The sequence below is a fragment of the Ursus maritimus genome, unplaced genomic scaffold (assembly GCF_017311325.1).
Source record: "Ursus maritimus isolate PB19 unplaced genomic scaffold, ASM1731132v1 scaffold_24, whole genome shotgun sequence".
In the NCBI taxonomy this organism is placed as follows: Eukaryota; Metazoa; Chordata; class Mammalia; order Carnivora; family Ursidae; genus Ursus; species Ursus maritimus.
The window spans coordinates 5,535,705-5,557,367 of record NW_024424897.1 but is presented as its reverse complement, the minus strand read 5'-3'; the positions used below and the strand labels follow the sequence as shown (position 1 = coordinate 5,557,367).

The 21,663-nt window shown below is 51.0% G+C and overlaps 3 protein-coding genes across 4 annotated transcripts in view; 2 read left to right on the top strand and 1 right to left on the bottom strand.

Annotated features, from left to right (window-relative positions):
• SRP68 (signal recognition particle 68) overlaps nucleotides 1–9,560 on the bottom strand; it is a 31,015-nt gene extending 21,455 nt beyond the window's left edge. The window contains exons 1-7 of one of the 2 annotated variants that reach the window (XM_040640194.1): nucleotides 9,366–9,560; nucleotides 7,543–7,609; nucleotides 5,551–5,664; nucleotides 3,169–3,364; nucleotides 1,506–1,588; nucleotides 919–1,028; nucleotides 475–557 (exon numbers count right to left, since the gene is read on the bottom strand). In XM_040640194.1, coding sequence (XP_040496128.1) covers nucleotides 475–557; nucleotides 919–1,028; nucleotides 1,506–1,588; nucleotides 3,169–3,364; nucleotides 5,551–5,664; nucleotides 7,543–7,609; nucleotides 9,366–9,540 — 828 coding nt within the window. In that variant the 5' untranslated portion in view covers nucleotides 9,541–9,560. The remainder of the gene's footprint in view (nucleotides 1–474; nucleotides 558–918; nucleotides 1,029–1,505; nucleotides 1,589–3,168; nucleotides 3,365–5,550; nucleotides 5,665–7,542; nucleotides 7,610–9,365) is intronic. The other variant, XM_008693792.2, reaches the window with a different exon arrangement.
• A 4,825-nt stretch (nucleotides 9,561–14,385) lies between these two features.
• Nucleotides 14,386–16,969, top strand: GALR2 (galanin receptor 2). Its single transcript, XM_008693982.2, has 2 exons — nucleotides 14,386–14,824; nucleotides 16,122–16,969. Exons 1-2 carry the CDS (start codon nucleotides 14,457–14,459, stop codon nucleotides 16,915–16,917), a joined length of 1,164 nt encoding a protein of 387 aa, XP_008692204.2. The 5' UTR covers nucleotides 14,386–14,456; the 3' UTR covers nucleotides 16,918–16,969.
• Nucleotides 16,970–18,122: 1,153 nt separating this feature from the next.
• Nucleotides 18,123–21,462, top strand: ZACN (zinc activated ion channel). Its single transcript, XM_008693793.2, is given in 10 exon segments — nucleotides 18,123–18,333; nucleotides 18,416–18,540; nucleotides 18,686–18,730; nucleotides 18,875–18,981; nucleotides 19,207–19,376; nucleotides 20,094–20,218; nucleotides 20,344–20,554; nucleotides 20,664–20,714; nucleotides 20,717–20,815; nucleotides 21,275–21,462. Coding segments are annotated over 10 exon segments (1,233 nt in total). The 5' UTR covers nucleotides 18,123–18,221.
• Nucleotides 21,463–21,663: the final 201 nt, after the last annotated feature.

Sequence of the window (21,663 nt, the reverse complement as noted above, 5' to 3'; positions counted from 1 at the left end):
CTCTGCACTCAGCAGCCAATCTGCTTGGGATTCTCTCTCCCCTCTCCCTCTCTTCCCACCCGGGCTCTTTCTTGCTCTAAATAAATAAAATCTTAAAAAAATTTAAAAAAATATGTGTGTGTATATATATATATATATATATATGCCTTTCTTTCCTACATACACAAAAATCTGTAAGTTATTCATCATGCTGTTAGTAGTGGTTACCTCTGATTTTACCATGTGATTTTAGTTTTCCCCCATCTTTCGTATTTCCCACTTTTCCTACTTGCCTACATTACTTGCTTAGAAAATAAATGAGATAAAAAAATGAATACTTTAAAATATTAGATGAAAAAAGCTTTTTGTTAAAAATACAGGGATATAAACACGCATATATTAACAGCAATTACAATGACTATGAGATTATGGATTACTTCTTTTTCTGGACTTTTTCAAACCAAAGACTTCACAAAAACATACAGACTAGATTACCTCCAATTTTTCAGCCAGAAGACCTTCAGTGCCCCCAGACCTCAATCTCATCTGCATGAGTTCATTGATAGCTGACTGGTCCCCTGAGAAAGAGAGAGCTGTTGAGTCGACATCTTCAAGGGTCTGGTCTGATCTCTCAAGAACCACTAGGTTCAACTCCGAGCCCATCCCCTTGCAATGAGCACATTTCAGTGAACCCCAAATCCTTTCACAAAGCTCTTGAGGAGTACAGAAGTGGGCAGGATGGAAATAAAGCAAAAGAACTGCCTTCTGTGACTTTAAGCTGGGCTGACTTCAACAGCTCTACTTTTCTCATCAGCCGAAACCCGTGCCAAGAACGGACGCTGGGACAAGGAAAGCACGGAAGTTAAACAAATCCTCTAGGCTCTCTGAGATGAACCAGCACCAACCCACCCATCTGCGCTCGACTCAGCCCCTGCTCACCAATGTTATATGCACAGTAGCGGATATTGGGTGAGATCTCTTCCACACGCTGGTTGTACAGCACAGCCTGCTCTTCTGTGAAAGCACTGGCTAGTTTCTCATAGATAGTTCTGCGAGGAAAGAAACACCAGCTTTCACAGCAGCCTTACTTCAAAAAAATAAAAAGGAACACAATGGCTAAAAACAAAACACGGCACTTTGAGACCCTTCTACCAACTATGAGAACTGGCATGGTTCTAAGGATGACCGAGAATAATCAATATTCCTAAAGAGAAGGAAAAAAAATAAATAAGTGGGGCTTGCTCAGTCAACTGGGTGTCCAACTCTCAATTTCGGCTCAGGTCATGATCTTGGGGTCATGAGATCGAGCCCCATGTCAGGCTCCTTGCTCAGCAGGGAGTCTGCTTCGGATTCTCCCTCTGCCCCTCCCCACCGTGTGCTCTCTCCCACGTGCACGCTCTAAAATAAATAAAATTTAACTAAATAAGTAACTGTACTACTGTAGAAAAAATCATCAGGTGATCTGCAGCTCGAACGGGACTATGTACGATCGAAACTGGCCGTGTCTTTTGAACCAGAGGACTTACTTGCATTTGTTAAAAGCCTCAATCGCAGCTTTCCATTCTTGATGTTCAAAACGCAGCATTCCTGAGAGGTAAGCGGTGTAAGCCTGGAAAGGGGGAGAAGGGAACTGCTTCAACACCCAAGAGCCAATGCCACCGCTCAATCTCCTCCACCTGCTTTCAGCTTTGACACCAGAAATACAGAGATATCCATCGGGGTGATTTTATTTTATTTATTTTTAAGAAGGCTTCAAGCCCAGCCTGGAGCCCAACATGGGGCTTGAACTCAACCCTAAGATCAAGACCCAAACTGAGATCAAGAGTCAGACACTCAACCAACTGGGCCACCCAGACACCCCTATTTCAGGGTGATTTTAAAAGAGAAAACTTATTGGGGCGCCCAGATGGCGCAGTCAGCGGAGCGTCCAGCTCTTGGTTTCAACTCAGGCCATCATCTCAGGGTCATGGGACTGAGCCCACATCGGGCTCCGTGCTCAGAGAACAGAGTCTGCTGAAGACTCTCTCTGCCCTCCCTGTGGCACACGTACTCTCGCTCTTAAAAATAAATAAATCTTAAAAAAAAAGAGAGAGAGAGAACTTTACTTAATAAAATGTGATACAAAGATAATTCACCATAATTCATTTACTGCCTAGGAGAGAATGTAAAAAAAAAAAAAAAAAAAATCTGATTTCTTCATGTGACTTAACAATTAGTTTCCAGGATATAACATTCGGTATCAGAAGCTGAATGCAAATTTGCAGTATCTCTTTCTAAAAATTCATTTCAGAGGTGCCTAGGTGGCTCAGTTGGTTAAGCATCTGCCTTCGGCTCAGGTCATGCTCTCGGGGTCCTGGGATCAAGCCCCACACCAGGCTCCCTGCTCAGCAGGAAGTCAGCTTCTCCCTCTCCCTCTGTCCTTCTGCCCTGCTCGTCTGTGCACACGCTCCAATAAATAAATCTTTAAAGGGGCGCCTGGGTGGTTCAGTCGTTAAGCGTCTGCCTTTAGCTCAGGTCGTGATCCCAGGGTCATGGGATCGAGCCCCGCATCAGGCTCCCTTCTCTGCTGGGAGCCTGCTTCTTCCTCTCCCACTCCCCCTGCTTGTGTACCCACTCTTGCTGGCTCTCTATCTGTCAAATAAATAAATAAAATCTTTAAAAAAAAAAATGCATTTCAAGAAATTCTCATTTCTCTGAAACTAATAATATACTATATGTTAACTGAATCTGTTTTTTTCTGAATTTAAATAAAATTTAAAAATGCAGAGAGCCCTGGAAAAAAATTCTTATTTTGTGAACTTCCCAGATCTAAGAGTCAAGCTTTCTAGCTCCATTTCAAGAGATGTGTGAACTTTTTTTTTTAAAGTTAAAGCTAATTATTAAATAACAAAGAGCTCAGGGCACCTAGCTGGCTCAGTTGGTATGACTCTTGATTTTGGGGTCATGAGTTCAAGGCCCACACTGGGTGCAGAGATTACACACATACATACATACATACTTAAAGTTAGGGGGGAAGAAAATAAACCAAGAGCTCAAAAAAAAAAAAGAGATGTCAGCTTCGCCTTGAGAAAGCAACACTATGTTATTTCCTCTCCTGTCAATTTATAACATTAAGAAACTGCTCTGTTTAACTATAAAGTCACGTCTCTAATCTCCGCAATAAAGCAAAGCTGAAGTTAAGACACTAACCTGAGCCTCTAACTTGGTCTTGGCATCCACGCGATTGCTCTCACACAAGCGTTCCAATTCCTCCGCGTGCTTCACGGCTTTGCGCAGGCGAGACAACAAGTGGAACCGTTTCCGGGGTTCAGTGTTGGCTTCCTGTTTCAGCTGCATGGCATAACTCCAGGCTCGCTCAGCATCCATCAGAACCAGAAGCAAATACCTAAATGAGAGAGAATAGGCAACCTGAACAATGAATGCCAGGAGCATCAGACTTTGATATTCCCCAAGGCACAACCTTCAGCCTCTCAACTTCTCCCTACGCCCTCGCTGGCTTCCTCCTCAGAACTACTCTTCTCGGGGCACCTCGGTGGCACAATCGGTTAAGTGTCTGACGCTTGGTTTCGGCTCAGGTCATGACTTCAGAGCTGTGAGTTCGAGCCCCGCCCTGGGCTGTGCGGTCAGCGTGGAGTCTACTTGAGATTCTTTCTCCCTCTGCCCCTCCCACTCAGGCTCTAAAAATTTTTTTTTTAAAGATTTTATTTATTCATTTGACAGAGAGAGAGGCAGCGAGGGAGGGAACACAAGCAGGGGGAGTGGAAGAGGGAGAAGCAGGCTTCCCGCTGAGCAGGGAGCCCAATGTGGGGCTCAATCCCAGAACTCCGGGATCACGCCGTGAGCCGAAGGCAGACGCTTAACGACTGAGCCACCCAGGCGCCCCTTAACCTCTAAAATTTTTAAAAAATATTAAAAAAAACCAAACCCAAAACTCTACTCTTTTCACATTATCAATCACGGCACCCAACCAGTACCTATGATCAGGCTCCACCTCAAGTTTCTAACCGCCCACCAGACACATCTCACTAAAAACACCCGCTACCACCGCAAACTTGGCAAATGCAGACCTACTCTTCCCCGATTTTAGCAAAGAGGCAGTCCAGGCACACAATCTGGCCTCATCTTTGAATCAACACCTCCTCCATCCCAACCCAGCTGAAAACCAAGTACTGAAGAGACATTATATTGAAGTGGTTAAGAAAAAGGCTCTAGAGTCAGGGTTGGAATCTCAGTGCCATCTGTCACTAGCTATGTGACACTGGACAAAGTACTAATCTTTCTTTGCCTCAGTCTCCCGTGTAGCAATGTATATAACACACTTAAACCAGAGTCTGGCACTTACTAAGGGCTGAATAAATTAGCCACTTTATTATTATAATGGAGAATCTTTTGTTCAGCTACTGCCTTGATTAATCTTCCTTAAACATTAGCTTAATCGTATCTCTTCAAAATGAAGGATCTCATCATCACAGAGACCCTTCCTAACCTGTCCTCATCAGATTTAACCAATACCTTTGGCTGAATCCCACCATGGGCTCTCTGCTCTAGTTTCCTGAGTCTCCATACACCAAGCTCCCAGCCTCTCTGCTGCCCGAGCAGCAGCTAACTGCTCAGAGCACCCTAATTCCTGAAGTACATTCAGATACCAAGGCATACTGTTTCCCCTCACACAGAATGTTCTTTCCTCTCAGAAACCCCTCAAGGTCCAGCCTCCTCAATGCAGGCTTCCTGGTTTCCCTATCAAAAACCTCCTGGGGCACCTGGCTGGCTCAGTCAGTAGAGAATGCAACTCTGGATCTCTGGGTTGTGAGTTCAAGCCCCATGTTGGGTGTAGAGATTACTTAAAAAAACAAAACAAGGGGCGCCTGGGTGGCTCAGTCTACCCAGCGTCTACCTTCAGCTCAGGTCATGATCCCAGGGTCCTGGGATTGAGCCTGGCATCCATCGGGCTTCCTGCCCAGTGGGGAGTCTGCTTCTCCCTCTCCCTTTGCCCCTTCCGCCTCTTGTGTGTGTGTGCACGCACGTGAGTGCTTGCTCTCTCAAAAAAAAAAAAAAAAAAGACAAAAACAAACAAAACACTATAAAAACAGGTGGCAAAAGAACCAATTTGGCCCATGGGGTGAAATTTGAGGAACTGGCCTAGAGGCCTTTAATACATGTTGCCTGACAGACTGATCCTCTGCAAATGGAAGCATGGCTGCATTCAGCACTGAAACATAAAACTCTTCTGAAGTAAATCACACACGGCAGATTTTATTTAAGATACATGGATTTCAGTAAGCACTTATACACTGAAACTTGCATTCCAGAACCCTTACCCAATACCCCATCAGGTTCTAATCACAGACTCAGCATTTAACACTCCGACAAAGCTCCTGAAAAGGTTACTGAACCTCTCTGAGCACAGTCTCCTCGTCCCATAACTTAAGAATAGTAAATGTGTCTATTCCAGAGAGCTGCTAGAAGAATCACCTAGGTAATTAAAGAGTTCTGGCACAGTGTCTAACACATAATTGTTCAATAAACGTATTAGCGAGAAGTATTTAACAGTTAGCACAGAGCAGTCAATACCTGTTATCAGTCAGAAGATCTTCAGTCACTTTTTTTCCTGTAAATTTATGTCTGTTCCCCATCTTGAAGTTGAGTGTTTTCCGAAGACGTCTTTGTCTACGGGAACAGTAGCCCCTGAAAGAAAAAAGAACAATTAATTCGGGCAAGCTGATAGTACTTTCAATAGCAGATTCTATAATAAAGTAGGCCAAAGGTTTGAGGTGTTCTACTTATGGTTACCACAGACACTACACATCATCTTGCAAACATTTAGTGAACTAAAACCTTCAGGATGGTACGACTGGTGTCACTGGGAACATATTTCAAACCTAATCGAAGGTGTCAGACGTCATGACTGGAGTGAACTTTGGAGGGAAGGGTTTGTGATTAGAAGAACCAAAGGGGGTCTTTTGAGATGCTGGTAATGTCTGCTGGTTACAGGCTGTGAAAAAGTCATCTCTTTCTGTATACTTTTCTGAATATAAATTACACTGCAACAGAATGGTAAAAAAAAAAAAAAAAATCCTTCAATAAAAAAGTATTTTTTTTAAAAAAAGGAAAGGAAACAGGGGCTCCTGGGTGGCACAGCGGTTAAGCATCTGCCTTCGGCTCAGGGCGTGATCCCGGCGTTATGGGATCGAGCCCCACGTCAGGCTCTTCCGCTGTGAGCCTGCTTCTTCCTCTCCCACTCCCCCTGCTTGTGTTCCCTCTCTCGCTGGCTGTCTCTATCTCTAATAAATAAATAAAATCTTTAAAAAAAAAAAAAAAAAAAGGAAAGGGAACAGGGGCACCTAGGTGGCTCAGGCAGTTAAGTGTCCGATTCTCGATCTCGGCTCAGATCTTGTGAGTTCAAGACCCACACTGGGCTCTATGTTGGGTGTGGAGCCTAACTTAAAAAGAAAAAAGGGAACAGATAAAATAAAGAGCAGAAAGCTGATTACTGTAATAATGTGAGTGATGGATTCACTGTAATATCATCTCTACATCTGTTATTGAAAATTTCCTTAATAATTAAAAAAAAAAAACCTCAAGTTATAAGAGTCTCCAATTTAAACTTTTCCATAGCTTCCCATCACGCCTACATTAACATCTGAATGAGTTACCCTGGCTTACAGGACTCTACCCATTCTGGCCCCACTAATTTCTCCATCTTCTACCACTCCCCACCTTGCCCACGTCACCCCAGTGCTGTGGACCATTTATGACATGGCTCACTCCTTAGAATCTGTAGAGTGTTTTGTTCAGCAGCACTTTTAAAAGTCCGGTAGCCAGGGGCGCCTGGGTGGCTCAGTCAGTTGAGCTTCTGCCTTAGGCTGAGGCCATGATCCCAGGCTCCTGGGATCCAGCCCCACACTGGGCTCTACTCAGCTGGGAATCTGCTTCTCCCTCTCCCCCTGCCGCTCCCCCGCAAAGCCTGTATCTTCAATATAAAATGGTTGGCTATTTCTGCTTTCAAAGTACTGGATTATACATCAGGAATCTATTCTATTTTTAAGAGTCATATTAAATATGTTTTCTAACTTGAAGGCTATTACAAAGTTTACCAATAAGTTATAATGATATCATAGAAATTCCCCTTATATGGGGCGCCCGGCTGGCTCAGTCGGTGGAGCATGCAGCTCTTAATCTCGGGGTTGTGAGTTCAAGCCCCACACTGGACATTAAGCTTACTTTAAAATAAATAAAGAAATAACTGAAAAACTTTGCATTTAACCAAGACTCTGACAATATGGTTAAGTTTTAAAAAATTATTACCATAACTGCTTGCTATTTTCAGCAGAAGCCTCCAATGTATCTGCAATATTGTGAGGCAAAATGGATAAAAAAAGTTGGCTCCTTTTATTCAGTCAAATTTTAAATTTGAAAAGTGCATTTTGAGGACTCAATGTAAGTTCAGAGTCAGACTTTCCAAGTATACTTTCTGACAGAGCAAAATAAGTAGGATATTAACAAAAGCAAACCAAGCTTGAAAATTCTGCAATAATTTCCATACTTCTTACACATGATACTAACCTATACCTCTGAAAATCTCCATGCCGTAAACCATGCTGCTGCTGGGATTCCTTAATAATCTGAAGAACTAGAGCCAAGATTAAGGAAAAGCTTACAACGGTAAGAATCCAAATAAATCAAAACATATTCCCATTTAGTCTATATTTGTATCAAACCATAGCACGTTAAACATTTCTGAAATGCTTAGTACATTAACTACTGAAATCTCTCGTATTCTTTTTCAATAGGTATCTTGTCATAGGACTGGGCAAAGCAAATTGAAAAACTGATGGCCTGAACTGTTACTTCCAAACTAAAAAAGGAGGGTGTTATTAGCCATTGAGGATTACTGAAATCCAACAGCTTAAATAAAGTTGCTGGATTCTAACTATTGATTATAACTGGGGTAGTTCCCACTGATTTACACCTGGACCCAGTATTTTACTCATTCAAGCAGATTCAGGTTATAAATGACGTGTACTACTCCTCTACTTGCATAACTTCCTACATCTGCCAAATCTAACTTTCCTTAACAGCTGTGATGCTGCATGAGCCTGTGGTTAGCACATGCCAACCAAACTAGGCCACAGCTTGCATAAAAATATTAGTGTTTCTTTTAAAGAAAAAGCCCTGACCAAACTCTCCATTTTAAGAATCTTAAAATATTTTAAGATTATGTACCAAACTTTAGGAGGTCCAGTGACCTTTATTTACAATTTTAGTTCTCTTTTAAAGTTTCCTCAATGCTCCTTTACAGACTTCTGTTAAAATATTGAACACTAAAAGGACTATTTCAAAAACTAAAAGGAATAAGAAGCTATAAGGTTAGTAAAAAATCAAGGCATTCTAATATCGATTTGGAACTAGACCACCAGTTCAAAAAGTAAAACTCCAATCCCCTGAAAACTACATTAAGATGTCAAGCTAAATGTGTTATTTCAGGGGTGCCTGGGTGGCTCAGCGTCAAGCGTCTGCCTTCAGCTCAGGTCATGACTCCAGGGTCCTGGGATCGAGCCCTATATCAGACTCCCTGCTCCGCGGGAAGCCTGCTTCTTCCTCTCCCACTCCCCCTGCTTGGGTTCCCTCTCTCGCTGGCTGTCTCTGTCAAATAAATAAATAAAATCTTTAAAAAAATAAATAAATGTGTTATTTCAGAAATTCACCTACATTTTCTCCGTTTGTTATTCATTTCACAAAAGCCACAAACTAGTGTCTCAGGCACTCAGTTGTGAAACACTCTGATGAAAACTACAGACCCATTCCACCAGATCAACTAAATTACTCTCAACAAGATAAAATGCCTACAGACCTGTTAAGAAAGCTATACAAGTGATGTTAAGCTACGTGTATATTCAAAATGGGCAACAAGCTCCTCCTCGGAGCAATCATCTTTGCCTCCACTGAGAGCATCAAACTGTAATTTTTACTATCCATTCTCTGACGGCTGTCAAACAAAAGTAAGCTAAAACGTCAATACTGCAGTTTCCTCTCTTCAGTTCAGGGACTCAAGATGCTAAGACAGCAGGTCACTGGGGTGGCCACAGTGTCATCCCCGTCACCAGCCCTCCAAACGGGCAACTGCGGGGGAACTGCAGAAATCTGCCTAGTATCCCGGTGCCCCTTGAGAGAAGAGAACGTTCCCCAGCCTGGAAAGCGATGAGAAGCGACAAAAGACCGGTCGAAATACAGACCCTGTAACTCTTGAGTGCCAGAAAGTAAAGGCGAGAGAAACTGCAACCCTCAGCCTCTCCTGCCCGGGAGTGCCGGACCCGCCGCCTCTCCCGCCCCCGGCCCGCATATCGACACGTAGTCATTGCGAGTTAGGCCCGATTACTCTAGGATACTCTCCAAACTCAGGCTATCCCCGAATTCTTTGTTTGCCTTCGATCCAGCTGAAGGCCGTTCGTTTTCCTTATTTTCCTCGCCTCCGGCACCGCGTCCGCCGCCGCTACCGCCGCCGCCACCCCCGCTGCCGCCGCCGCCGCCGCCGCCACCGGGAACCTGTTTCTCGGCAGCCATCTTGCCCCAGCGCCGCAGAGGCAGACGGGATAGAGGAGGCGGGACGACGGAGGCGGAAGAGAGCGAGACCCGCCTCGACGGCCTGACGGGATAGTGGCGGACTTCGCCGCCGACGGCCCGGCCAGCAGGCACGAGCCACTTGGAGCGCGCCTGCGCGTGGTCTCGGGTTCCTGAGTCGTGGCGGGCGGGGCTGAGGGCTTGCTCACTCGGGGAGAGCAGAGCTATTGAGATCTTTTCCGGGCAACCCTTCCTCTGGTCCACCGAGGGCAGAAGACTCGGAGATGCCTCCTCCCTCCACCTCCTGCATCCCTGCATGGGGGATCTGGCTCACTTCCTAAGCGCAGAGGGCGGGGGCGGTTGGCTAAGGATTTTGGGTTTCGGGGTGTCTACCTCCCTGGATACTGGGGAGATGTGGTTCCCATGCTACCCGAATGAAGCACTCCACCTGTGAGGGAATCGCCTCTGTGCTCTCCTCTGGGACCCACCCTGAGAAAGCCACGGCCAGAGGAAGCGCTGGCGGGGTCAGGGGTCAGCAAGCGGAGACTCGGTGTAGGAACTTCTGGGACTGCTGGGGACCTATGTCTTCGGACTTTGGAGTGAGCAGTCCAGCAGTTCAGGATGGAGAACTGTGGAGACGAGGGAGACTCAGTTGCTCTGCAATATGGCACTGTGGGCTCTGGAGTCTGAGTCCTGCTTCTCCAATCCTGGCTCCACTCTTACTGGTTGGGAGATGTTAGGCAAAGAACATAGTCTCGCTCTAAACCTTTTCCCTACTTTGTGAAATGAGGATGACCAACTAAGACGGTTTTTATGAAGATGAAATGAGGCAATTCAGGGGCACCAGGGTGGCTCAGGAGTTAAGTGTCTGCCTTCTTTTCAGGTCATGATCTCAGGGTCCTGGGATCTGCCAGCGTCAGAGATGGGCTCTCTGCTCAGCGGGGAGTCCGCTTCGCCCTCTCCCTCTGTCCCTCTTCCTGCTCATGGGCGCACATGCTGTCTCTCAAATAAAGAAATAAAATCTTTTAAAGAAGAAAAATGACGCAATTTAAAGTCTGTACTCAGTATCACTAATCATTAGGGAAATGCAAATCAAAGCCACAATGAATTATCATACCCATTAGGATGATTACTATTTTTTTTAATTTTTGGATGGTTACTATTTTTAAAAAAGATTTTATTTATTTATTTATTTATTTATTTATTTGAGAGAGAGAGAGCCCACAAGTAGGGATAGGGGCAGAGGGAGAGAGAGAAGCAGACTCCTACTGAGCAGAGAACCTGTCTGTGACCCCAGCCAATCCCAGGACCCTGAGATCATGCTGAGCAGAAATCATACTCTCCACCAAATGAGCTACCCAGCGCCCCTGGATGGTTACTATTTAAATAATAACAACAACAACAACAACAACAACAACAACATGTATTGGTGAGGATATGGAGAAATCAGAACCTTGGTGTGCTTTTGGTGCAAATGTAAAATGGTGCAGCCACTGTGAAAAACTGAAGAATTATGTTCTTTGGAAAATTGAAGAATTATGATTTGATCTAGCAATTCCATTTCTGGGTGTATATCCGCAAGAATTGAAAGCAGGGTCTCCAAGAGGTATTTGTATATTCTCATTCATAGAAGCATTATTCACAATAACCAACAGGTGGAAGCAACCCAGTGGCCCTCAAGGGATAAACAGAAAGTGGTATGACCATACAATAGAATAATATTAAGCCTTAAAAAGGAAGGAAATTCTGACACAAGCTCCAACATGGCTGGAGCTTGAAAATATTGTGCAAAATGAAGTAAGCCCGTCACAAAAAGACTAATATGATATGATTCCATTTATATGAGGTATCTACTGTAGTCAAATTCATAGAAAGTACAATGGTGGCTACCAGGAGCCGGAGACAGGAGAAATGGGGAGTGATTGTTTAACAGATACAGAGTTTCAATTTTGCAGGATTAAAGAGTCTTGGAGATTGGTTACACAACAATATGAATATACCTTTTTGGGGGGAATTTATTTATTTTCAGAGAGAAAGCGTGCAAGCAGGGGGAGGGCAGAGGGAGAGGGAAAGAGAGAGAATCTCCAGCAGACTCCCTGCTGAGTGCAGAGCTGGACACGAGGCTCCATCCCACGACCCAGAAATCATGACCTGAGCCAAAACCAAGAGTTGAACACGCAACCAACTGAGCCACCCAGGTGCCCGTGCATGTACTTAATATTACTGAATTGTACACTTTAAAATGTCCGAGATGGCAAATTGTGTGTTTTGTGTATTTCACCACAATGAAAAATAAATCTTGAATAAGTCTCAGGGCACCTGGCTGGCTCACTCAGTGGAGTGTGAGGCTCTCGATCTCAGAGTTGTGGGTTCGAGCCCCATGTTGGGTGTAGAGATAACTAAAAAAAAAAAATAAAATAGCTCTTTGCTCAGCAGGGAGTCTGCTTCTCTCTCTACCTGCCGTTCCCCCTGCTTGTGCTCTCTCTCTCTCTCTGATAAATAAATAAAATCTTTAAAATATAAACAAATAAAGTAAAATCTTTAAAAAAAAATAAGTCTCCCAAACATTCATCTACATATAAGTGGATAAATAGAATTGGTATAACCATACAATGGAATATTATTTGGCCATAAAAAGCAGTGAAGTACTAATACATGCCTCAAAGCAGATGAATCCTGAAAATATTATGCTAAGTGAATAAAGCTGCTCAAAGGACCACATATTGTGTTATTCCATTTATAGGAAATGTCCAGCGACACCTGGCAGGCTCAGTTGGTAGAGCAACTGACTCTTGATCTCAAGGTCATGGGTTTGAGCCCCATGCTGGGTGTAGAGATTACTTAAATAAGTAAATAAACTTTTAAAAAATAAAATAAAATCTTAAGAAAACAAAATAAAATAATATATATGAAATGTCCAGAACAGGTAAATCCATAGAGACAGAAAGTGGTTGCCTGGGGCTGGGGGTGCGGGTGGAGATTGGGGATCTATGGCTAAAGGGCAGGAGTTTTTTGGGGAAGAACATTCTAAAATTCATTGTGGTGATAGCTGTGTAACTCAGTGACTATATTAAAAACAAAATGCACCCTTTAATGGGGTAAATTGTATGATATGGGGATTATATTTCACTAAAGATTTTTTTTTTTGTAACAAGTAAGTCAGGTGGTGTCAGTCCTGTAGTCAAAACTCTGCAGTGGTTCCTCCTTTCACTCAGACTAGAAGTCACGTTCCTTGCAATGGAAAGAGCCCTGCATGTCATGCCTGTCACCTCCTCTCCTGACAATCTCCTTCCTATTAATCAACTCAAGCCATAGGAGCTTCCATATTTAGGCAGACAGGCACACTCCTGCTTTGCAGTCTCTGCACTGACTGCTCTCTCTGGAATGCTCTTCCCCTAGATATCTGCTACTCTACGTTCCTCATCTCCTTCAAGTCTTTGTTCAAAAAGCACCTTCCTAATGAGGTTTGTCTGGCCACCTTTTTAATTTAATTTAATTTAATTTAATTTAATTTAATTTAATTTAATTTAAATTTAATTTTAGTAGGCTCAATGCCCAGCATGGAGTCTGGTGTGGGGCTTGAACTCACTACCCTGATATTAAGACCTGAGCTGAAATCAAGTGTCAGATGCTCAACTGACTGAGCCACCCCAGTGCCTCTGGCCACCGTATTTTAAATTGCACCATCACCATCACCACGGTACTCCCAATTCCCTCACCCTGATCTATTTTTCCTGCAAATACTTATCAATTTGTAATAGGTTAATAACTTATTTGAGTTGTGTTTAAAGGAAGAAAAGCAGGGCTTCAGGGCTGAAATCCTGGGGTGGGGGTGGAGGTGGAGAGGAACAAGAATGTTCCACACTGGGCAGGGAACAAGGCAGGGAAAGGTGAAGCAGAGATCGAGCTACAGTGGCAGAAGGTGGTGATTTTCAGACCCGGTGAACCAGGAGGGGGTATGTGGGCCATTCTATAGAAACAGCAATGATTCCTAGTCACAAGCGTTTGATGCTTAATATGTCAAAATTAGAAACAATTATTTCAGTTTTATTGCAACCTAGACATCCTCCTGGCCATGCAGGAAAATGCTCCTGGTGCATGGAACTCTGCTATTTTGTATTTCCTTAATGTTTTCCCTTTTTGGATCTCTGACTAGGGCAAGGAGACAGGAATTTGATTCACTGAGATTCGACTAAATGGCTTCAGGCCACGTATCTCATTCCATACTCACTAGTACCTCCCAGAAGGTACTCTGATCCCACAGTACTGAAGAAACTGAGGCCCAGCGCCAAGGACAGAGACTGGCACACAAGAGGCTCGCGGAGCACACGGTAGTGCCGTCCCCCTCGCCGGGGATGGAAAGCCGCGGTCCCTCCGTCCACCTCCGCGCCTTGTCACCTCCCCGCCACCCCTGAGGGGCCGCCCGTAAATCTTCCGAGGACGCCCCCAAGCCAGCGCCGAGAGGCCCGGGAGAGGTATGCGTGGTCCCAGGCGGGCACTCCCGGCGCCGCGGCGCACACGGAGGTCGGTCCCTCCACCGCTCCCGCCTTCCTCCCGGAGGTCAGTTCGCCGCTCAGCGCGGCACAGACCGGCTCTGGGTGCTGGGGCGCGTCGACGACGCGCGCGGGCGGGCGGGGGAGCAGGCACCAGCGCGGGCCCTGTCCCCGGGGTGGGCCACCCCACAGCCCTTCCCCCCGCGCGGCCGGCTGCCACGGGGCCCGTCCCACCCCTCCGGCTGCTCGCTCCTCCCCCTGACCCCGGCGCACCCCCACCTCCCGCCCCAGCCGGGCGAGCCTCGCTCCGCCCGCGGCTCTGGCGACTCGCGCTGGGCGCAGCAGCGGCTGGAGCCGCGGGAGCTGCGCGCTCGCCAGAGCCCAGACGGCGCCAGGAGCCCGGGCAGCCTCGGGTTCGGGGGCGCCATGAATGGCTCGGGTGGCCCCGGGGCCGAGGACGCGAGTGAGGCGGGCGGCAGGGACAGCTGGCAGCCCGAGGCCGTTATCGTGCCCATGCTGTTCGCGCTCATCTTCTTGGTGGGCACCGTGGGCAACGCACTGGTGCTGGCCGTGCTGCTGCGCGGCGGCCAGGCGGTCAGCACCACCAATCTGTTCATCCTCAACCTGGGCGTGGCCGACCTGTGTTTCATCGTGTGCTGCGTGCCCTTCCAGGCCACGATCTACACCCTGGACGGCTGGGTGTTCGGCTCGCTGCTCTGCAAGGCCGTGCACTTCCTCATCTTCCTCACCATGTACGCCAGCAGCTTCACGCTGGCCGCCGTCTCCCTGGACAGGTGAGCCTGCGCCCTGGCGGCCCCGGGGGTCAGGCACCCAGGTGGGGGCTGGAGAAGAGAGCGAGACTCGAGGCTCAAGGAGGGGCGCACGGAGAGTAGAAAAGGACACTAAGAAGGCAAAGGGACCGGGAGAGAATGAAAGACAAGCTGGAGTTGAGAAGGAAAGAGGGGAATAAGAATAGGGGACTGTGATGTCCCTCCGTTAGGTGCGACCTCGCGGCTCCACGCTGCAGACCTCAGCTCTCCAGCGCCGCCGGCGCCTGGCAAAGCGCACCGTTTCCGGGCACATTGCGGATTTTGCGTGCTTCGTCTCGCTTGAGCTCAGTGCCCCTGTAAAGGTGGGACGGGAGGGATTACTGTGCCCAATTTACAGATGAGATGGAGCTCAGAAGTGACTTGTTCGGAGTCTCCCATCCAGTAATCGTGTGCGTGAAGCCAACGGTCTGTCTCCTGGCGTCAAACTCAGGCGCCTCCACCTCGGTAGCCTCGAAGCCACGGTTTGCTCGGCGCAGTGGTCCGGACTGCGGAATCTGGGTCCTTCGCCAGGGCCCACGTCAAAGTTCAAGCGAACACGCCCGAGGGTCCCTAAACCCAACTCCCGCCACCCCTCCCCCTACCTCCAGGCCCAGAGAGAGGAAAGCGTGGGAGGGTCTCCTCTATCCTCCCCTCTGGAGCTTGGAAGGACACCTGGATGATTGCTGGGGAGAAAATCTGGGTCCGACTCCAGTATCTCCCCGGCCCCCTCTATCCCCAAATCCTCTTGACCTCCCCTGGACAGGCAGCGAGGTGAAGCCACCTCCCCCATATACCTCCCAGTTCCACTGAGCTCGGAGTGTGTCGGTTCCGAAAGCGCTGGTGGGACCCATAGAGGGTCGGCTTCTCTAAAGAATTCCCTCGCTGTACCTCGCGGTACCTCGCGGTGTCTCCAGGCTGTCTGCTAGAGCCTCAAGGCGCCTGGGACCTACCTCTCCGGGCACCGTCACTGGTGGGTAATCACAGCCTCCCGGAGCCCCAAACCCGGGCCAACCTTGGGGTACCTTCCCGGGGGGAGTGTGACTGTGGTCACAGTCCCGGGAAGAGCAGATGAGTGGCCTACACCCGCGCCTTTCGTGCTGCCGGGTCCCGCCCCACATCTCAAAGCAGCTGAGAAGGTGTGGGCTGCTGCCGGCGAGTGCGCTGCGACCGTGCGCTAGGGGACCTTCCTCGAGAGAGGGTGAGGGGTTCGAGGTGTAAGGGTCTGGCCCTACCCCCGCGAATCCACCTGTTCACCCGTCTCCGTTCCCGGCCTGACCCACAGGTATCTGGCCATCCGCTATCCGCTGCACTCCCGCGAGCTGCGCACGCCGCGCAACGCGCTGGCTGCCATCGGGCTCATCTGGGGGCTGTCGCTGCTCTTCTCCGGGCCCTACCTGAGTTACTACCGCCAGTCGCAGTTGGCCAACCTGACTGTGTGCCACCCGGCGTGGAGCGCGCCTCGTCGCCGCGCCATGGACCTCTGCACCTTTGTCTTCAGCTACCTGCTGCCCATGCTGGTGCTCGGCCTGACCTACGCGCGCACCCTGCGCTACCTCTGGCGCGCCGTTGACCCGGTGGCCGCCGGCTCCAGCGCCCGGCGCGCCAAGCGCAAGGTGACGCGCATGATCATCATCGTGGCCGCGCTCTTCTGCCTCTGTTGGATGCCTCACCACGCGCTTATCCTCTGCGTGTGGTTCGGCCGCTTCCCGCTTACGCCTGCCACCTACGCGCTGCGCATCCTCTCACACCTGGTCTCCTACGCCAACTCCTGTGTCAACCCCATCGTCTACGCGCTGGTCTCCAAGCACTTCCGCAAGGGCTTCCGCAAGATCTGCACGGGTCTGCTGCGCCGTGCCCCACGGAGAGCCTCAGGCCGCGTGTGCATCGCGGCGCCCGGCACCCGCGGCAGCAGCGTGCTGGAGCGCGAGTCCACCGACCTGACGCACGTGAGCGAGGCGGCCGGGACCTCCGCCCCTGTGCTGGCGACTCTCAGCAGCCCGGCCTTGAGCCTGGTACCCGGCGCGTCCTGGCGGGACCAAAATGCCCGCAGCGGCATCCCGACAGTTAACGCGACCTGAGGACACTTAGCGAGTATGCTTTGGTGTTAAAGGATTGGAGTCAGAGGTCGGGGGATCGGGAGGGAATTTCATCGGTTAATAAACTACGCAAACCTTTTCACGTGCAATCAACGCGCTGTGTCTCGGCATGTCTCATGGTTACGAGGCTCCGTGGTCTGAAGCCTCTGGGTCGCAGGGGAGCTCTGGGTGAATGGGTGCAGGGTGGTTTGCTGATCCACAGGGAAAGAGGGCGGTCCGCACCGAAGGCAGCCACGTTAAAGTCCCCGCAGAAATCCCTGAGAAGGGAAAGAGCAGGACGACCAAGGCGCTCCGCTGTGGCCATCCAGAGGCGCCCGGTATATACAGATCCGCAACCAGTAGCTACCTCTGCGTGTGACAAAGGCAGGCAGAGTGTTCAAGCGTGCTCGATAAGTGGGTCGATGGCTAGGCGCACACACTATGTGTGTCCCTAGTAACGTTCGTGCGCCAGCGAGGCGCAGGTCCCTCCCTGCTCCCAGCTCTCTGGGGCCCCTTCTGAGTGTCTGCAGCCCAATCTATGCCCACCCACTTTCAGCCTTGGGGTTTCCTTCCCTCGCTACAGGTGTGCTACCTCTGTGGGGGTCAGGTCTCCATTTCTGCGGGGCTAGGAAAGTCGCCCCCGCACCCCCACCAGTACTCCTCCAGGGCACCCAGGAACGGTTCTAAGGCACCGCTGGGCTGGAGCAGGCTGAGAATCTGGTGCTGGAGCCGGAATGTTACAGGGCTTTGCTCATGAGCTAGCTTCTACCTGCCCCGGGTTTGCCCCACTCCTGAAGCTCTTGAGCCTTTCAAGGCTTTTTACATGGAATCAGTTCAGTGTTTGAGGAGAGGCAGGAAAACTCTCAAGGGCTTACGGATCTCATCACGATGTTGAGCGCAGGGCACTCTGGCAAGGGCTTGAGTATTTAACCAGGCAGGCACCCACTGCAGAAACACAGGGAAGGCCTGTGGCATCTGCACAGACTGGAAGCATCGAGTTGGGAAAGGTGTGTGTGTTGTGGTGGTGGTGGTGGGGGGGGAGTCTGTGCTTGCCCGGTCCCCTTGGCAGTCTCTGAATGGGGCAACTGATTCCAGGTGGTGGAAATGGAGCGGGGCAGGGAAGCCTAGGCAGGTGCAGGGTGGGCGGGGCTGGGTCCTGTGCTTTGTCTTCAGGTGTTTGCGGAACCCCGGCGGGATGTCAGCTCCAAGGCCCCGGAGCCCTTGCATAGAGCACCTGCTTCTAGCTGCCCAGTCCGCCAGAAAAGCAACGGAAACAGTGTAGGCTCTGTGGCTCCATCCAGCCTTCCATGCAGCCACTGATGATGGCCCTGCAGCTCCCGCTGCTCCATTTGGCCTTCCTCGGGCTGGGCACCACCGGGCCCTTGGTCCAGGGGCATGGCTTTCGCTTGCCAACAGTTGGTAGGTAGAGTGTAAAGTCCTTAAGCTTTAGGATTTGGACCCCAGGGCACCCACCCAAATGACCTTGACCTCCATCCTTCAGCCTGGCCATCCTTCTTTGACTTCACCCGGTGCCAGGAGGTTCAGGAAACCATCCAGATTCCGAAAAATGGGAGTGCGCCCCTGCTCATGGATGTGCAGGTGTTCGTGTCCAACGTATTTAACGTGGTAAGTGTCCTCTGGCCACAGAGGGAGCAGGGCCCAGGTGCTGAGCTGGGGATGGGCCAGGACAGCCCCAGCCAGTGGTGGGTGCTCCTGCCTTCCTGTGTCCCATAGCGCCCACCCCCGGGTGACACACTGCCCCCTTCCTCAGGACATCCTGCGGTACACAGTGTCCTCCACGCTGCTGCTTCGGCTGGTGAGCACCCGGGGGCGGGGAAGGTGGGATGGGAGAAACTTCTCTTCATCCAGCTCAGAAGTACCAGCCTTCGTCAAACTGGGAAGCCAAGTGGCTTGTATATATATGGGAGCGGGAGGCTTAGTGGCTTCTTTGTGTCCCCAGTCCTGGCTGGACACTCGCCTGGCCTGGAACACAAGTGTCCGCCCACAGCATGCAGTCACACTGCCCTGGGACTCACTCTGGACTCCAGGACTCACTATTCAGGAGGCGTAAGTGAGGCGAGAGTTCTTGTGCCAGGAGGCCCTCCTTAATGACTGTCCCCCTCCCTGGTGACCCTACCAGACCACAGGCACACCCCACTGCCTCATGTTCTCCTCACCCTTCCGGAACCTGGATGGCAGTAGAGGGCAGCTGGGCTAGGCTGTGGTCTCCCCCACCTCCCCCTTCTGGGAAGCAACCGAGCCTCCAGCTGTGCTATCTCCTCCCACCAACAGGCTCTGGGTGGACTGGCAGGACCAGAGCCCGCGGGCCCGAGTGGACTCCAACGGCCACGTCGACCTGTATTTGGCCCTCACCACGGAGACCAACTGTGACTTTGAGCTCCTCCACTTCCCCAGGGACCAGAGCGACTGCAACCTCAGCTTCTACGCTCTCAGCAATACGGGTACTGACCTGACAGGAGCTGGGGAGGGGGGGAGAGGAGGGGAAGCCTCCGGCCTCCAGCAGACATACTAGTTCACCCCAGGCTTAGGGGAGCTGAAAAGATCCTGGAGCAGAGTGTGCTTCTCAGACGGACCTCCCACTCAAACGGCGACCAACCTCCTGGCTCACCCCCGCCCCAGGCTGCAGCTCCCCCACAGCAGCTGCCCTCCATGGCCAGGGTGAAACCACAATGTCTGGGACGCTTTTGTCAAGCCCAGAGGCTGAGGTTACTGCAGCTACCCAGTAAATATCCCACAGACCCATGGGTGATGTCCAGCTTGGCCCAGAACCCTCACCCTTGCCTCACCCCGCCCCTCCCCTGGGGAAATAGTACAGCTGCTGCCCCCCTGGGGCCAATATTGCAGGTATGAGAGGATATCCTGGTGGATGAGTCCAGACTATGCCCCCCTCCAAGTGTGGCCAAGTGCATTTAGTTTCACAACGAAAATTCACCTCTGAATCTGAGAAGGCCCTTCCCCTGGCTGCAGAGAATGTGGGGTGTTGCCCAGCCCATGCCCAGAGCGTGTTCACCTCCCGGGCTGCCCCAGCCACCATCAGAAGTCTCCACGAGCCCTGGAGGCTGGCTAGTCCCTGCCGCGTACTCCCAAGAGAGAGTCAGGGCCAGGGGCACCTCCTTCCTACTGCCCGCTCCCCTTGCCCGCTCCCCTTGCCCCTTCAGTGCTAGAGCTGGAGTTCCGGGCCCGCGCGGTGAACGAGATCGTGAGTGTCAAGAGGGAATACGTAGTGCGGGACTTGAAGACCCAAGTCCCACCCCAGCAACTGGTGCCCTGTTTCCAGGTGACGGTGAGTCAGGACGTGGCTGATGGAGGGCTGATGGGGGCGTGAAGCTTGCGGTCGGAGGCCACGCTGCCACTTCCAGCTACCCAGCCCGCGCACCCCCCCACAGAGCCCGATTTCCTCCCTTCCAGTTGCGCCTGCAGAACACCGCGCTGAAGGCCATCATAGCTCTGCTGGTCCCCGGGGAGGCGCTGCTGTTGGCCGACCTGTGCGGGGGGCTGCTGCCCCTCCGGGCCACCGAGCGCATCGCCTACAAGGTGACGCTGCTGCTGGGCTATCTTGTCTTCCACTCCTCCCTGGTGCAGGCCCTGCCCAGCTCCTCCTCCTGCAACCCGCTGCTCAGTGAGTTGTGCGCCCCTCCCCTGGGCCTGGGGTGGGGGGAGCGCTGCTCAGCTCCAGGCACGAGGGGTGCAGGCCTGGCCCTGACCTCCCCACCCCACCCCGTCCCCAGTTTACTACTTCACCGTGCTGCTGCTGCTGCTGTTCTTCAGCACCACGGAGACGCACTGCTGGCCCGGGGCAACCTCAGGGCCGAGAGCAGCCTCAGCCCGGCCCCGAGAAGGGAGCAGCAAGATCGTGGGGACCCGGGGCCACATCCTGAAGGTGGGCAGGGGCCCCTTCCTGGAGCAGGGGTAGAGGGAGGAATAAGGCTAAGAGCAGGTCTGATCAGGGCAGAGCTGGCAGGCTGCCCACTTCGGGCTGAGGCCAGGGGGCACTAGGCTAGTTGGGGGCTCCCTGCATTCACTCTGCTCATTCCAGTGCCCCTGGGCTCCACCGTGTCTGTCCTTGGAAGATGCAGGGATGGCGCAGGGAGCAAGGGTAGCTTCCCTAAGGGCCCAGGTGACTTCAGACTCCCTGAGATAACCCTATGCCCCTTGGAGCCTCTCTACAAGGGTGCTTCTTCAGCTCGACATGACCTGGAATGGGCCAGACCCCAACATTCATTGGTCATAAATCTAAGCAAGGAGAGCTACAGGTTGACGGCCCCCGGGGGTCACCCTCCTGTTCTGGGCCAGCATGTTGGGTGAGCCCTGAAAAACTGCCTGCCTCTTCCCCCACCAGAAGCTCCCGGAGTGAAGGGGTCAAGAAGGAGCTGGGCTGAGGCTGCTGACTGCATCTTCTTCCTGGTGTATGTGGTGGGGGTAGTGTGTAGCCAATTCTTCTTCATTGGATTCTGGATGTGGGCGACGTGCAAGTCTGACCCAGCCCCTGGCAAGGCCATACCCCACGGCGGGCAGCCCAGGCTGTAACAGGGCCGGGCCGAGGCTGCAGGGGGAGGGCCGTGACAGGGTCTCTGGAGAGAGGAGGAGGGAGGACGTTCTCTTCCCCAAGCCTGGAGGATCCCAGGCCACCCTGAGTTCTCCCTTCTGATAGCAGGCAAGCAGAGCGTGAAATAAACCCATCACCCCGGTGCCGTGCGCCTGCGCCTCAAGGGTCTGTCTTCGCTGAGC

Excerpts from the sequence above, each read along its gene's own strand:
- GALR2 (XM_008693982.2), top strand. The coding sequence starts at position 14,457 with ATGAATGGCTCGGGTGGCCCCGGGGCCGAGGACGCGAGTGAGGCGGGC. Across the intron at positions 14,825-16,121 it reads GCCGCCGTCTCCCTGGACAG|GTATCTGGCCATCCGCTATC; the intron begins GTGAGCCTGCGC and ends CCTGACCCACAG.